Source organism: Nanorana parkeri, unplaced genomic scaffold (assembly GCF_000935625.1).
Source record: "Nanorana parkeri isolate BGI_ZX_2015 unplaced genomic scaffold, ASM93562v1 scaffold180, whole genome shotgun sequence".
Classification (NCBI taxonomy): Eukaryota; Metazoa; Chordata; class Amphibia; order Anura; family Dicroglossidae; genus Nanorana; species Nanorana parkeri.
This window is the reverse complement of record NW_017306448.1, coordinates 1,158,991-1,177,259: the sequence shown is the minus strand read 5'-3', so window position 1 is coordinate 1,177,259 and position 18,269 is coordinate 1,158,991. Positions and strand designations below refer to the sequence as shown.

Genomic DNA, 18,269 nt, shown 5'->3' with positions numbered 1-18,269 from the left:
CCCCAATAACATTTACCGCCCCCCCCAAGTGGTGAAAAGCCAAGGGACAGCCCTGGCTATGACAGTCAGAGTCTTGCAATGCCTTATGGCACTTGTAGTTGCATTACATCTAGAAGGCCTAGTTTGCCTACCTCTGACCTATATGCACATTTTCAGTGTGGTCAATGACTTTCCCAGTAATGAATAATGCATACAAGTGACAAGCCTGGAACCTGCACCTTCAGAAATGAGTCAGCAATGGTAGTTCCTGTAGTTCTATCATGACGGGTGCCCTTTTATAGATTGTAAGTCAATTCCTTACCGCCTAGGCTGTGATGAGACAGCATGCTAAGCCGTTTCTCCAACTGCAGAGTCTCATGGGCCACTCTGTCCTCCATGTAAGCAGGGTTTAAATTTGGATCTTAAAGCAAATAAACATGAAATCAGTTGGCAATTTAAGAACTGAGACCTTACAAAACAAAGAATAATAAAGCCATTATTGTATCATTAGATTTATAGACTATATCATCAAATTCATAAAAAAAACAAAGGTATAACTGCACACAAATAGATTTCTCCTTTTAGAATACAGTAGGGCAGTATTTATTCTCTTCTCACCCCTGTATTGCCATCACAGGCTAAGAATTGAGCTGAGCTACTTGTGTCACCAGCTTGGGAGTTCATAATGTTATCCTATGGGGATGCCACTAGAGGGCAGATGATACAGCATTTTTGATTCTTGCATTATCTACCAGCTTCTTCAATGGAATATGGGAAAATCTTAGGCTGGTGATAGTCATAGTCCTTGAGGTGGTAATGAGGAGATCTCCCTTGGAAATAATAATAATAATTTGACTTGGCGGTATAATAATTATTTCACCTTACTGTAACACAAGAAGACCCATTGATGATGTTCTAACCAAGAAACTGAGTAAATGCAATTAAAATAAGCTTCTGCGTGCCATTCTATGAATAGCAGGTGGTAATTCTTCTAGAATGTTCCATTCTTCGTAGATTTACTTTACCCAACCCCCCAGCCTTCTCCTCCTCTGCAACCTTAAACCCTTTAGGATACTGAGACGTCAGTATGCATGTTTATAATTGGATTTGCAGTGCATTCTGGGGCATACAGCATTAGCACATTGAGTACATACTTCCCTTTTAGTCATATCATGCGCAGATTAAGAACCTATATAGAGCCACATTACATTGCGTCATCCTAAAGAAATGCAATTGTGTAATCCTTACGCAGCATGTCACCAACATCTAGAACATTCAGGGTATTGATGTTGTAGAAAATAGGCAGTATAACGAAAATGTAAACACTATACAGCACTGCAAATCACGGTGATGCCATTCATGGGGCAATAACCGACTACTACCCATTACATTCAGATATTTTAGAGATGAACGCTGATGTACACCTCGCACATATCGGTGTTCCTGATAGAATAAGTCTCAAGAAGTTCATTGAAAATAGATCTTTCATAAGCATTTGAAAAAAAATACCTCCAGTTTGTTAATTTTGAAGGTAATTAACAGCAGCTCTAAGATGGCGTAGAGACACAGGCATGCAAACATACCCTGCTCTTTACTGCACAGAGGGGCCACTGTATAGTAAATATCAGGACATGTTTGCGCTGGGATGCCATCATGAATGTGACAGCTTCCCATGTGGATGTTTGGTTGCAAGGATGCTGGTGACCTGTGCTGGGAATGCTGGCTGATGTCATTACTCAAACATGGCAAATATGGCAATGGCTATATTTGGTCAATTATGTCAACTGGCATTCCCACCCCTTTGTTTAAATTCAGGTTTCGGCTGTGAAATCTCCTGGCCAGCAGCTGAATTAGGCCAGCAACAGCCTTCCAGGGAATATGGCCAGGGACAGCGTCCCTGCAATCAAAGACACGCAGAGCCTGATGGGGAATCCATGAGAGAGACTACTTTCCGATCAGGTTCACCTAACGTGGGTGGATTCTAAAGCCAATGCTGTCCTTCCTCATGATTGACAGTGGACAGCACTGGGCAGATTTTATAGCCGCTGACTATGGATCTCTTTATGATAGATAGATAGATAGATAGATAGATAGATAGATAGATAGATAGATAGATAGATAGATAGATAGATAGATAGATATTGTGCACAGTATAATATCTGCTTCTATATAACTTGATTTACAGCGTTACGCTGCGTCCCTTATATTAACCTGGGAGTACTGGGCGAAGTCCAAAGGGTCCTTTCGTTGGAGAGATGCCTCGGACAATACAGTCGAAAAGGAAACTGATCTGATCTCCTTCTGAACTTGAGAGGAAAAACACACCAGCCCCTGTCAAGAGATTGCACAGAAGAAGTTTTAAAAATTTTCATCAAATATGTTGTTTGTATTTATCATTTAAAATCATAATTCCTGACTTCTAAGAATACAAATAAAGGAGAATTTATAGCAAGAGTGCTTCCGCAAATGAGAGTTCTATGCTCTTCATGCAAATTGGACGTTGAATTGTCAAAGCATTTACACATCTGAAGCTATAATTGGACTTGGCTCTTTATCATTATGTTCATCCTTCCAGACTATGAAAGATCCAGTGACAGAGCAATTAATACAAAGCAAGCCATTACTACCAATAGTTTATTTTTCAGCTGTGGAGAAAATGTACATAAATGTGCAAATAACAGTTATGAAAAATGAACAGATGAGCCCAAAAAAACCTCTCTCTCTCACTCTCTATCTATCTCTCTCTATCTATCTCTCTCTATCTATCGATCGCTCTACTTTTTTTTTTAAACTGAATATATACAAACAGGGCTTTTTGTTGTCCAAATGGGAGCCCCATAATGTTATTTTTAACTGGGGCCCAGTATAGCTGTCTATTGTTTTTTTACTATGGTCTCTACTCTTGACTGATGGATTCATCAATTCCATCTTCTTAATGAAGTTCCCAATAAAAACACGGACTGCGCAACATGGATTTCAACTGTCACAGCACCCGTTTATTTAACCATATAACAATTAATAGTTACCAATCACAATAAAACGCTTTTTATCCCCCTCTTTTGTGAGTACCATTTATCACTTTTAATCTTTCTAAACAAATAAAAGGATTATTTGCACCAGGAAAAGCGCCCGGTGTTTCTCTTTTATGTTTTACACAGTATAATCCCTCATCTGTAACGGGGCGGCCTGTCTGGAACACAAGATTCAATTTGTGGCTGAAGGAGGTTCCTATCTGGCGCTGGTTTTGCTTTTTGTGGAATTAAGGTCCTACCTATAACCTGACCCTTGAACTCCAGGTAAGTCTGCTGTTTTAGCTCCAATCTATAACCCTCCTCCCAGTCATGTAGCTCCAATCTATAACCCTCCTCCTAGTCATGTAGCTCCAATCTATAACCCTCCTCCCAGTGGCGTCACAAGGAGGGTGCGGCCCGCACCCGGGTGACACCATTGGAGGAGTGACACCAAAATGACTCACAGGATCGCACACGCGTGGTGATGTCACGCACATGCGCTGTGACGTCTCGGCGGGGTGACACTCGGTTACCACTCTGGGTGTCACCCAGCCTCGGGTCGCCCCTGCCTCCTCCCAGTCATGTAGCTCTAATCTATAACCCTCCTCCCAGTCATGTAGCTACAATCTATAACCTCCTAGTCATGTAGCTCCAATCTATAACCCTCCTCCCAGTCATGTAGCTCCAATCTATAACCCTCCTCCTAGTCATGTAGCTCCAATCTATAACCCTCCTCCCAGTCATGTAGCTCCAATCTTTAACCCCACTCCCAGTCATGTAGCACCAATATTTAACCCTCCTCCCTGTCATGTAACCCCGGCTTTAACCCTCCTCCCCTAGTCCCCCCTTCCAGTCATGTAACCACTCCACCTATCTCCAGGTTTCTCTTTCTTTCCTCCAGACTTACAGATCAACCCTAAAAACTACATGGCCCAGTACATAATTTAACATTTTGTACCTTATTTTGTGCCAGCTGAAAAGACTGGAGGTTTAGCCCACAGCAACCTATTGCATTCCACGTGTAGTTTTTCTTTAGCTGGTGTGCTAATGTAAGGACATGTGACTGATTGCCTTCTTTCATTCCTGCTCTACTATACACTGTAGCTCTTAAAGTAGACCTATACTATTTAAAAACATCAGGCTAAAACTCTCTGTAAAATAAAATTGCATGTTTAACTTACCTCCTGATTCTTCCCTTATCTAATAAATACATGGTGCTCCTGCCAGTGTCTTCATCCCACAAGGTGACAATGCTGAATGCTCAGCAGTCAATTCACTGCATCTTTGTCATTCTGTACACCTGCCTTAGCCACTAGGACTACAGAATTGCATTGTTGCGTACACTGAGAAGGAACGTTATTATCAGTGCTGTCACTAATGACAACCCTCTCCCTCAATGCAAGTCAGCGCCGGACACATCTCTTTCCACAGACCCCCATGCATTGTGACTGTCCACATTGCCTGGGGAGAAGAGAGAGCATGGTTGCTTAGCATCTTGAGGAGATTATATAGGGTACCATATTTAATTCCTCTTGGATTCCTCCTCCCAGCTTTGGTGGAGTGATGACTTCAACAGTCCATGGGATGACATCACAGGGGCAAAAAAAGGATCGCTTCACTCCAAGAGAAAGAAAATATATATATTTTTTTTAAATGAACATAGAGGGACATTAAGGTGCCTGCAGACAAAGAAAATAAACCTGGTACAGCCATTTACAGGGGTACCTAGGGGTACTTGATTGGTAGGTGGGATCAATCATACAATGCAGATTTTTACGAGACAGCTGGTGCCCCCTCCTTCCTCCATATACATAAACATGCAAATCCACAGAAGCTTTTATAAGGATTATTCTTAAGAATGATGATGGTTTGACAGCTGGATTATGCATGAATGGTAGCTGGCCATCAAATGGTTTTTATAAGTTTTAACCAAGGAAGTTGCAAAAATCCTTATAACAACAAGTGACTCCAGACTCTTTAACTCCAGACATGTCCATCATGGTCCTAGGAAGAGACAGTAGCCATGAATGCCTAGCAAAGTTAATCTCATGTACCTACGAGTCATGTCAGCTATCCACGCTGTGATGCTTAAATAAAGTAAGACTCTCTGCCAGCCGCATGCCATTCTGGTATAATTAGCAATGTTTGTAGCTGTGTTGTACATAGGTTAGATGACCACAGCACATAATTCACTATATCTATTTGTGTTTTATAAGAGCTAAATTTGAAGAGCAGCAACAACAACACAGAGAAGGTATAAACTAGCAACAAGTTGTTTTGTATTAACCAACCGTCATAGTGATTACAGGGGCGCCTTGCCGTCTGCAAAACATAACATGCCTTATTAAGGTGGTTTTTTTTATTTTGTGAGCAGCTCAAAGAACCTTAAAGCAAACCTGTCCTGAGCCCATGCAGGACAAATCAACAGGTTTACTTTACAGGCAGCCCCACCAGCAGCTTAGACAGTACTTACCTTCCCTTCACTCATTAGGGCCTTAATTCAGCCACTGGCAGCAAAGAACTGGAAGCAAAGTACTTCTGGGTATGGGGTAGCATGTGACTCCCACCTGACAGCACTGGTGCTTGGCCACTCAAACACACCCGGCACTGCAACACGGGGATGGGGATAGAGTGTTGCAGTGCATTGTTAGTTTGAAATCATGTACAGCAACTTACACATGGCTTCCTCTCTTCACTCTCATTGGCCAAATGTAGTGGTAGAGAAGCAAAGAAAAGATGATTATGGGGGATTATATAGCTTGTGGGGCTTTCCATTTCTTTGCACTGCATGGGCAAAGCACTGGTTCACTTCAACAACAGAACCAAACCCTGTATTTTATTTGTTCAATCAAATACACTGAAGACAAATGTTATGTTCATGTTAACATATCAAGATTATGTTTGTGGAGGTTCCAGTGTGGAAATACACTGCCTGGGCAAAAAAAAAAGTCAAACACTCTAATATGTTGTTGGACCGTCTTTAGCTTTTATTTCGCCACGTATAATTTCACTAAGCTTATAGAATGTCACAACATTTATTTCCATCCAGAGTTGCATCCATTTTTCGCCAAGATCTTGGACTGATGATGGGAGAGTCGGACCATTGTCTAAAGTCTTCTTCAGCACATCCCAAAGATTCTCAATGGGGTTAAGGTCTGGACTCTGTAGTGGCCAATCCATGTGTGACAAGGATGTCTCATGCTCCCTGAACCACTCTTTCACAATCTGAGCCCGGTGACTCCTGGTATTGTCATCTTGGAATATGTCCAATGTGCCATCAGGGAAGAAAAAAATCCATTGATGGAAAAACCTGGTCATTAAGTATATTCAGGTAGGCAGCTGACCTCATTTGTTGCCAGATGAAATATATTATTCACTGCAGTAATTATCCAATAGAAGGTTCTTACCTTTTTGTTTAGCTAAATCCAGGTGGGAACTTTTTTGGTCAGGCAATATATTTTCTGCCAAAGAATGCCCTCTAGTAATGAACTTTACTTTTCTTCTAGTAGTAGTATACGAACAGACCGCACTATCCAGAGAATTCCAATACTACAGACTGTATTGAAATTCACAGCAAATCCAGTATAACAGTGAATAAAAGTGTATAAAGCAGCAAATACCCACACCGCAAAACCCCCAACCAGCTAAAACCTCTCACATGTTCCACCTATAGGCTTATTCAAAGAGGTAACAAATACAGACCAGTATCTCACTTAAATGTGCTCAAAAACTCCACCCTACACAGATGCAGGAAGCAATGCTCACTGATGGATTGGTTAACTCATTTCTTCTAGTGTTATTTTAAGTTCTACTGCACTTTTTACAGTGTCGAATAGGTGTGGTGGCCTCATTGCAGCACTCATAGCAATACAGTTGTCAGACATTAAAGGGGCATCATAATCATGAAAAGGGATAAGTGAAATTGAGTGTTTTTATTTCCCTGAAATTTTGGCAAAAATCAGGAAATTGTGAAGTTTCTCTATTTTGGTAAAATGCAACAAATTTATTGGATATTAAATTATTTACATTTTATTAAAAAGCATTTAAAAGCTTTCAAACAAGCCATCCATGAACTCTCTTGCTTGTACTCTGAAATAATTCATTCTCAAAGTTCCTCAAAAATCATAACAAAGAAACTTAAAGAGCAACTGAAGCCAAGACTTTATTTTTGTAGTTTTGAATACAGTGGAGAGGGATTAGAACACCTGTAATGTTTGTATTGCTGTCTGTGTCCCCACTGGGGAGTAATGTGTCAGTTACAGCTGATGCTATCACACGCTAGTGCAAGAGGCATCGCGTGTTGGATTTGTCGATGCCTGTGTTAATACTTTGGTGTGCATAACCTGAGCAATTTAAGCTCAATTTAAGCTCGGAAAGGTTCAATTACTGGAGCTCGTTTCAACTATACTCGACCTGTATTTGTGCCAAGAAATGGTCTCTCATTATTTTACATTTGTTTCACTGAAAGAAAAAAAATAGATAATGGAAAAGAAATTTAGTAAGTAAGTAAGTAACATCAACAGTACAGTAAGTAACAGTACACAAATAGAGACCAAATACAAAACATAGGAAAAAACTAAATTACAAAGAACAATAAAAAAATAAAATAAAACTATTCTTCTGTTCAATAGTTTTTTTTATTGTTGCAAGTAAACATAGATTTACACAAACAAATTTTTGGTGTAAAAAAAATGGTTGTACAGTAACATGGAGTAAGAACGGATCAAATACATGGAGTACATTTGACGTTAATAACAGTTCTTGGAAAAAGAATTAACAGAAGGATTTACATATGCATGATATAAGATAAATCTTAAGGAAAGTCAAGCATACAGTCCTGGGATATTAAAGTGAGAAAAAGGAATAAGAGACATTGAAACGGGAGAGAAGAGTGAGAGGAAAGAGTGGGGGTGAATAAGTGAGAGAAAATACCCTGGGTAGCATGGTTGAGGATCATATTCAGGAGAAGGACTATAATCAGATTACAGGGATAATAATTGGCGGTCAAAATGGGGGGGTAGGCATCGCTAAATCCATGCATCCCAAATTTTATGGAATTTAACCATAGAGCCGGAAAGTTTAGCTGAAAGTTTTTCATTAGACAGGGTGGAATGAACTCGAGATTTAACTTCATGGAAATTTAGGGATGGTGATTTACAGGATTTCGCGATGACTGATTTGGCAGCGTTTAGGATATGAGTCATTAAGGCGAATTGGCAATTAAGGAGACCGGGTGGTTTTAAATTTAGTAGGGCTACACTGGGGGGGAAGGAAGATGGGGTGTGTAAAAGAGAGTGGAGGAGTCTAAAGACTTTGTGCCAAAACATTTGGGCTATTGGGCAGGACCACCAGGTGTGAAGTACAGTGCCAAGGTCGGGACATCCTCGGAGGCATAGTGGGGATTGAGCTGAGGACATGGCCGCAAGCCTAGTGGGAACCAAGTGCCAGCGGAATAAGACTTTATAGTTACATTCCTGGGCATTGGCGTTAGGAGAGCAGGATTTAGTGGTGTGCCAAATTTGGGACCACTGGTCCTAGTCAAGAATGATATTTAGATCTTGGGACCATGCCTTCATATAGTTATGGGTAGGGGAGGATGGGCCAGAAACTAAGGTGTCGTATAAAACGGAGATAATTCCACGTGCATGTGGAGAGTCTTCACATATTTGTTCAAATGTCGTGCGTGTGGGTTTAGGAGGGAAGCAATGAATTAGTGTAGTGATGTAGTGTTTAAGCTAAAGTAGCGGAATATTTCTGAGTTCGGGAGAAAATAAAACTATTCTTAATAGCCCCCTGCCCCCCCAAAAAAGGAGGAGATAATTCTTTTAAAGCAAATATGGCCATAGCAGCTTGATGAGGGAAAATTACCACTGTACTCCACTGATACCAGTTCATAAAAATAAAAAGCTGGGGAAAATGAAACGTGGTGGAACCTACAGATGGCAGTAACAGCTGTATGCATCAACCAGCATCTTGCCAATGACATCCATAAAGCGGTGAAGTTATACTAAATCACTAAAAAGCTGCAGTGAGGCTTGTGGGTGGATGTGAATAATTTATCTCCAAATGATGAGAAACGTGCATACATAGGCTGTAGATAAACTCTTCAGCTCCCTGTGTGTCATAGGGATATGACTAGGTTTGATAGGAGTATACCTTTAAGATAGAAACAATTTAGTGGGAATATGATTCCTTGGTCAACAAGGACACGTTCCTCCAGTTTATATAGAAGCAAATTGTAGTTACAAAAATATTTGTGCACTGTAAACATAGGGGAATGTACATGCTTCACATAATTGTACGTATTGTTATCTGTGCCGCCTCTAGAGAAACAGAAAGCTATCTGCCAGCTTTGTCAACTGTCATATTTATTGTCTTTTGCTAGTCTGGCAATGTGACTAGTGATGATGTAATGCTGCATACCTATGATGTCACACATAGCAGATTGCCAATAAATCTCTTTTTCAAGCTACTTGTATTTTAAAGGGATTATCACACTTCAACCAGATTTATAGGACAGCTTTGGAAGGAGATAAAAGGATTATCTGACATAAGCGTTCACTAAAGTTATTTACTCTAGATGCTTTCTGCACTATACATACATACCTATATAGTGGTGAAATAATAACATTGCCTCTTAAATGCAATCTGTCCTTCATTTGTGAGTAAATTAATCAGGACACTGGAGGCTGAATTAATTCTTCTGTAACTGATATCTAAACTACTGTAGGTATTCTCCCCAGCTGCATACATGATGCCTATCTGTACTATATACAATTTTGCAGAGGGTAACTGCACATAACCTGCCCTCCTTGTCAAGTTCCTAAATAGTAATGCAGGCCACAACTAAAGATAGGTCTCACTGCCAGGTCTGCCTCGAGATTGTTGGTTGCAGGAAGAATGTACATCAGTCAGTTTGAATTGATATTTTTAATTCAATGGCTAAGATAATAATATAAGGTAAATATTGGCCCCCATTTGTAATGGACAGGTGTACAGAACTAGAAATATGAGCACCATCAAAGTCCCCAAGAGATAGAAGACATGGCTAGTTTTAACTCTTCAGCATGTAATATAAGCTGGCAAGTGGAAGAACGTGGGGAGAGCAGGCAGTCAGCTCTAGCATTGCACTTATTGTTTGGAAAACAATAGAAATTAGCTGCTAAAATCCAGCTGAAACCATCACTAGTTCCCGCGAAACTGTTGGTCGAAGAGGGATTGGGGATTTTTCCCGTAGATATGATCCTTGCTGTGGTGAGATATAGGGGTTGATTTACTAACCTTTTAAACACACCACGAACGTGTATACACCTCTGTAGTGTGTTCCCTCCCAGCATGATCTATGGGAGGAATCGAAACACCTTTGTAGTGTGTACACACCCAGCAGGTGTGTTGTGCAAAGCCCTGCAATGAATTGCAAGGTAATGTGGTGTAAATTAGCTCTATGTTATGTTGCTTGCGTTGATGAATGCAGGAATGTAAATGCATGAGCTAACCATTTTTGTCTAAACTGTGAAGCAGCATTATATATGCATCATGTGCATGATTTTTCCATATATGGCATTAGTGGAAATATGCTTTTAGAGACTTTTTGGTTGATAAATACGTTTTGCTGTGTGAAAATCACACACACCTGGTGTGTGTGTGTGTTTAGGTTAGTAAATCACCCCCATAATGTCAATCATCTCATATATATGGAAACTGTAAGGTCAAATATTGCAAAAAAAATAGGGGAAATAGAATTCATCATTTAATACTTAATTATTATTCCCATGACCAAAACTATGTAGGATGTGGTGGGGGTTCTAGAAACTGCTAATCAACAGTCTTATGCTTCATAGCTAAATCTCCATGAGAAGACAGGATTTGGAAAGCCAGTTGTGCCCCATCATAACAAGCACCTGTGCAAAAACTTTTCCTGAGTCCTGAAATTATTGTTCAGGCACTTGCTATTAATTTATAGCACAATTAATGGAGATTATCCACCCAATGGCATGAGAGCAATCAGTTTAAACAAATTACCTGAAATGTAATGCACGTCCACAGACTCCTTCCATTACTCATTACTATGTATCTTGCAAGTGCAGCATACTGGCATTTGAATAGGTACATATAGACATTAGATGACTGCAGTTTGAATGCAGTAGCACATACTATAGTCAATAAACAATGTGTAAAAGTCTCATAAGAAATATAGAACAAAATAAATTCCATTGGGAAGCACTAAACATTCCAATAGAGCAATACCTCAGTGAATACCATTCATGTAGCTGGAACTATCCCGGCCTGTAAATTAAGGAGGGTTGGCAGGAATGCTAAAGACAACTTGGTTGTATGCTCTGTTGGGTTGCCGCTCCTTTTGAGTGAGTACATTCCATTTAAATGTCAGTCTTCAAAGAGGGTAAAGTAAAATGTTAATTTTCTATCATCACCCTACAGAACTTAATACAGAACCAAACCTAGATCACCAAACTACCGTAGCTAAAAAAAAGTATTTGATGTGATAAGTTTATAATAATTGGTTGACTATTTTCACTTGTTTTTTTATTTCCAAATATGCTGCAGGCTAATTAATTTGTGTAGCTGGTTGCACTTTAAAAAAAAACCTGTATCCCAGTGCCGTCTCTTTACAATTTTTGAATGGTATCACAGAGCGAAACTGACAGACACCTTAGGCACTCTAGATGTCCTTTGACACACTACTACCCGGTAGATGCTAGTATGGCCCCAGCAATACCCTTCTAGTCCCCTAATGCTCAATATCTATGGTGCAACGCAGTTTCGGTGATGATTGTGATGCTTTTCGGAATGTTAATCATTTTATTTAATGTTTGTTAATTTTGTTGTCTCATACAACTCTGCTCCTGTGACTATTGCACCAAAGATTGACTTGTTTTGTATTATTGGAAAACTTTCAATAAAAATTACATGCTTAAAAAAAAAAAAATTAAACTTTGAAATGAACCAAAGCTCTCTAAGAGGGGTCTACAGACAGAAGAGAAACACTTTCCTAGTCAAGTCAGCTATGCTCAGAACAGGCAACAGTCTTATGTCTGTAGGTCCTTCCTTATCCTACAGACTCAAAAAAAGCATTCAACTAGATGGGGATGCATTTTCCTGGCTGATTGTTTTCCCCCCAGGATAAGCTGGCACCCCCATGTTCTCCTCACTCTTCCATTAGTCAAACCTTCAACTAATTTAAACTTGCACATTTGTAGAATGATTTTCTGTAAGAAATATTGTTCGGAGGCTCGATCTTGCATGCATGACAAGTCATCATCAGAATTATGTAGCCAACTTAAATACAAAACTTACATTACAAGTAAATGGCCATAGGCAACAGTGCTTTGCTATCTGAAAAAAAATATATAAAGATAAAAAGAGCAAAGGTACATGGCCTTAATGACTTCTAGCACAGCTGCAATTTCGCCTGGACAGTAGTAACAGTTCACTGATTGCGTGGGGTTTATAATTGACTGGGGAAATTGGAAAAGAACAGCATACTGTAATTTTAGAACTCCAAGAAACCTCTACGCTTGGAGTGCGGTAAAATGAACAAGTAATAAAATATTTGTTCTGCCCAACCTGCCAGTGTAATGATTGTCAAATGTCTGTTATGTTTGCAGTACATGTAATTGCTTCCATCAACTATGTGAAACGTGAGTTAGTAAATTTACTAGGTGCTAGGAGCACACAGCCTACATGCAGGGCCGGCCTTAGGCCTTTAGGCGCCCTGTGCGAGAAAGCTTTACAGCGCCCCTCAGTGGCCACACCCTTTAGTGGCCACGCCCCCGTAACCACACCCATTTCCCCCAATATATGCACCATTTAAAGACTCCTATTTTGTTAAGCCGCAAAGAAACATATTAAAAAGTGTGATAAAAATAAAACTTTTATTCAAAGGTATTAAACTTGTAGGCACAATAGAAGTATTCTTTATATCGGATGGCCAGCGGTGAGGGGGAGAGAAGCCGCCCACAGGACGAGCTGTGACGGCCGCACGGCGCCCTTGTTGCCATGGCGCCCTGTGCGGCCGCACGGCTCGCACACCCCTAAGGCCGGCCCTGCCTACATGCACATTATGGCACACTTACCTCACCCATTGTCCTCCTCCAGCAATGATAAGTTCAGGCTGTCTGTCACTGCCCTGTCCCCAACTGCTGCCATCTCTTCAGCCACTGCTTCCAGGTCCCGCAATGCTTCAATTTGGCCATTGGACAGTCAATGATGACGTAACTCCTGCTCATGCAGACAAAATGTACATCATTAGTGGCTGCCCATAGGAGTTATATCATCCCTGGAGTTACAGCATCCCCAGTAGGGGTGGTCCGCCTGTTCAATTCGAACATCGAGTTTGAACCGAACATCGGCCTTTCGAGCGTTCGCCGAACGCCAAACTTTATAGGATGTTCGCGGTCTAATTGACATTGCAATGTCCCATACTGCAAAGAGCCCTCCGAAACTCTAATTAATTAAAGACTTGTACCTGACCACAGGTCAGATGCAAGATTTTACCCAATCAGGGCTCAGTACTCATTTGGAGCCATGATTGGGCAAAGTCATGATGCCCAATCATGTCTCGCCTATCAGATGCCGGCAAATTACACAATTGGGCGGAGCTAGCTGTCACCGCTAGCTCTGCCCAACTGTTTATGTTTTGCCGGCATCTGTCAAAATGCCATTATGCAGCGGGAGTCGGTGGGGAGCGGACGGCGGCCAGCGTTTTTTTTTATTATTATTATTTCTATTTATTTTTTTATTGTTTTATTTTTTATTCCATATTCGTTGTGGACAACGCTGGACGCTGTGATTGACCCTGGACTACGTCAGTGGATCCATTTTTATTTTAACAAAAGACTTGGTTTTTTTTTTCAATTAAAGGATTTTATCAAAAGTCTGGACTTTTTGATAACTATTTTATTTAACACTTTAGTGAATGGGTAGGGGTACAAGTACCCCTGACTCACTCACAAGGCAGGGGGGCGGCATCTGGGTGCCCCCTTTATTAAAGGGGTCCCCCGATGCAAATGAGCCCTCTTGCCCGCAGACCCTCACAACCACCGGGTCAGGGTTGTGGGGATCAGGCCCTTGTCCCCATTCAGTTTTGCTGCAGCAGGTTCTATACATCCTACAGATCCGCGACTTCACAGGCAGGTTAAGGGGTCCCCCCAGGCACGATATTTGAAGGAATTTTTCATTTTTATTGTTACCCTTTAAGTAAAAATCACTGCTCCTTTTAAAACGGGGTTTTTTTTGGTTGTTTTTTTCATTGATTCCTGTCCCCTAGGGCAGTACCCGGACCCCCATACACCTTTTACGGCCAATAACCTGCATATAAGCAGTCTTAAAGGGGACAATCATTTTTGAAAGTTCGACCCCGATTGACTTGCATTAGGTTCGAGTTCGTATTTGAACTTTTCGGCCGTTCGGGTGTTCAAATACGAACCGAACACGGGGGTGTTCGGCCCATCACTAATCCCCAGCACTCAGTTACTGTACGTTCACGGCATTTCCACTTCTGGATAGATACACCTAAAACTGGAGCCAAAACTTTGTTTTGTTTTTAGTGGTAAAATCCCTGTTAAGTTTGTATGGCCATCTGTTATCTCTGCTGGGTGATTCACCCTTCCTATGTGTCCTAATGTTCATTGTGACTAAAAGGAATGAGAAATCCATACCTTTACAGCTGTCATCAAAGAGGGAATTCTTTTTACTTTGGAGAGATTTCCTCTGACTGTGTATGGTAGTAATAAGTGAACTGGCCTGGGTTCGTTTCACAGAAAGATAGGTCACGAAGGCTGAACATCGTGCCCAAAACCCATTGAAATCTGTGGGAGACAAACCTTGACATTTTATTTTGCCCTTTTTCAAATCCAATTTTCAAGCTTTTGGTACTAAAAGGGCATGGGTAGCTGGCCACTGCAATGCTTTTATTGCCTGTGTTGTAATACTGTTTTTTCTGTAAAAATTTGTTGCACCAAGTTTTTTTTTCATTCAAAAGGGTATTTAAAAATCATTAAGTGGAATCTTCAAATGTTCTAACAAGAAATGAGAGAATCCTTGCCTCTGTGCGGGCTATCATATTTTAAACTCAGTACATTCCTGTCTGGGTGTGGTGGTGAGTGTCACAGACATTTCTTAACGTTCAGAATTGCTACAGCAGATGCTATGAACAGTGCGTGTTTCTGTTAAAATACAAAGTGTGAGCTACCTTTTGTGTGTGTATAGAGCTAGCCGCAGAGTTAATTGACCCCAGTGACAATCATGCTCAGTCTGGTGAAGCTTAGATTGTTGTCCATAAAAGTGCATTTGTTACATTCGGTTGGCAGCTATGGGATCTAACAGTGCTGTCATACTGGCACAGCCCAGCTGGGTGGGAGTACTAGGACTGAAACTGCTGTACCGATAAATGCAGGCTCCAGTTCACAGCCTGAGCAACTAATCTGTACCTAACATTGAATCTCCTCAGCTGCAAAAAGCATTGTAACAGATACTTGTTCTCAATCCTCTAGTGTACCTGCAGTTATTTTGAGCAGTTGTTTTTTTTTCAAAATAAGGGGGCCCCCAGATATCCGGACTTTCCTCCTACATGAATAAGCAAGGGGTACTGCACATAGCATTTTTTCACAAAAAATAATACAATAGTAAATAAACATACATACACTATGAAAGAGCCCTTAATTATAAATAAACATTGTCCCTGATGTAAATTCAATGTCAAACACGCCAATCACATAGTCCAGCGATGTACTGTAGATCTATTGTCAACCACGGTCTGGCACCACAAGCACAACGATCCTCGCTGTGAACATCTTCCTTCATTGCACTTTTGTCACAAGTAACAGCTCCCCATCGGCTACTGAATGTATAATAAACCATCCAGGTATGCTAGGTGATATCATTGGACAAATATGGTCATGGCCTTTTTTTGGCAATGATGGCACCTGGGATACCCAATGACCCAATGAGCAGGTGGGTGAGAAGCTGTTATTTAGTGGAGATAGTGATAACACCACTAAATCAATGACGTCCGAGTGAAGCAGCCAAAGGATCAGGTGGGTGGGCAAACTGGCCAAATCAAGCCACTTAGTTTGAGCTTTGGTGAACCCTGAACAGCTACTGTTTATGTTGAATGAATTGCCGACCCAAACCCCAAGCTCATCCCTAGTCTCTGGTACAAAAACCAGAGCTTCATCTCCCTAAACTAAAGGGGAAACTTCCCTTGCAACGTGAAGAGTCTGTTTGCCTTTAGTAAATCCACCCCATGGACTCAAGGAGTGCAGATGCCAGTGGGTAAGCCAGGGAACTATTTTCAAAGAAGTATGGCAGCCTCCATAGTTCATTACTACAAATTTCTATTAATCCAATACCTATACAAATTATTGGATACATTTCAAAAAAAGTTTCCCTTTGCTGATTTTTTGAGAGGTCTCGACTAGTTTTGATTAAATGTTAGGTATTTTATCCCGTTATATCTGACTTTTCTTATGAGTATTTTGGCCCACTTTTGTAGTTAAAAAAAAACAACACTTAATAGCCAGGTATAGTACATACAGAGAGTTTGCTTTTTTCCAATACAGGAGATGCAATTTATTTTAAATGGAAAGAAAGCTATCACTACCCCTAAATTATGAACATTAACGTTATTACATGGCCATTTTGGTAATGGCAAGAAAATTGTGAACATGGGCGGAAAAAATTGTCCAGGTTATCAAGCATTCTTACATCTGAAGAACAATAATCAATACATACTGTATGCTCTTCCTTCCAGTTTTGTTAAATCAACCCCACTGCCTCTCAATTTAAGGTGTTGTAAAATGCAATCTAAGACAGTACGCTACATTTATTTCTGTCAGTGCCACAGGTGGTATAAGAAGAAAACCATTTAAAAAATGTAACCCCCCTGACCCTTTTACTAGACAAAGCCATCTCCTCCATGTTCTCAACTTTGCTGTCAATTCTGTACAGAAAAGCTGAATTCTTCAGAGCCAAGTTTCTATTCCACTATTATTTGAAAGGAGGATGCTGGATATTTAATTGTATCTGATGCCAACATATTAATTTTGGATAGAACCACATTAGGATTCCCCTGTTTTTTACAAGGAGGGTGTTAGATGTTTACGTGTATATCTGGCCAATATATTTTATTTGGATGGAGTTGTGAGTGGTTAGATTCCCTTTCATGTATTAATTGCTGTCTGTCTGTCCCTTTCTCTATATTTCCTAAATTCCTAGTGACCACTGTCACCTGGACTGAAAGTCAGGAAAAATCCAAAATGTTGTCACCAGAACAGGAATAGAGGAGAAATGTTCCAGTGATAACTGTCTCCAAGTGTATTTCTCCTTGAATGATTTCCTTTCACTTCCTGTTGTGCCTATAAGATACGAAGTGAAGGGAAATCTCTGCACTGAAAATTCTTGTTTGTTCCAAAAATATCTGTGTAGAGAGTCCATCTCCTAGATATACCATATTATGCGTAAAAGTCAATTTTGTTAAAATTACCACATGCAGTGGGGCTACAAGCTATGGGCACCTGATCCTCGGTCCTGCAACAGTGACCACTCACTTGTATTAGACATGACGACGTCCTTAGACCATTGGGGCCCATGGAGAAAAGGCTGTGTTGACCAGTCTAGTAGCCAAATAGGTCCAAGGTTCAGGTGAGTATATTTTCTTTCCTTTCATCCCTAGTCCAAAATGAGCCCCCCCCCCCCCCCCAAAAAAAAATAATTTAAATACCATAATAAAGGCATTGACATGGTGTCACCCCAAAGAAGAATCTTGGTGTATTATACAGGATTAATTATCGTTTCTTAACTTAGCTAGTTTGTGGATTAGATTAATAAACATTTTGGGGTTGATTTATTAATGTAGTAGAGCACATTAAGTTCGCAAAGCAAATTTTCACTTAGCTGAATCAATGAGGTGAAGCCCTGCTGACGTCAATCATCAAATCATACGTGTGCAAAAATCCTGTATTTCTTTTTTTTTTTTATGCAGCAGGTTCAGCTTGAATGCCCTAGAGATCGGTTGCTCACGAACAGGGAAAAAGACTGCAATTCCTCATTAACATCTGAGACAAGAGTTTTACTTCTCTGAAGAAACTATTGGTTTTTATAACTTGATGGACCGCATACACACGAAAAGACATTTCTAAATTAAGTGTAAACCTGAATAATGGCAAAGCAGAATGCACTAAAACCTTATTTAAAACAAGTGTAATTCCGCTCATTCACCTGGTGAATGCAGCTAGAGTTTGTATCCGTTCACTCTGGAGA

The 18,269-nt window shown here is 40.5% G+C and overlaps 1 protein-coding gene across 1 annotated transcript in view; it reads right to left on the bottom strand.

Moving 5' to 3' along the window:
• Positions 1-18,269, bottom strand: part of DOK7 (docking protein 7) — a 108,803-nt gene that overhangs the window by 31,914 nt on the left and 58,620 nt on the right. Inside the window, exons 5-6 of the mRNA XM_018554959.1 lie at positions 2,191-2,310; positions 302-400 (exon numbers count right to left, since the gene is read on the bottom strand). Coding sequence (XP_018410461.1) covers positions 302-400; positions 2,191-2,310 — 219 coding nt within the window. The remainder of the gene's footprint in view (positions 1-301; positions 401-2,190; positions 2,311-18,269) is intronic.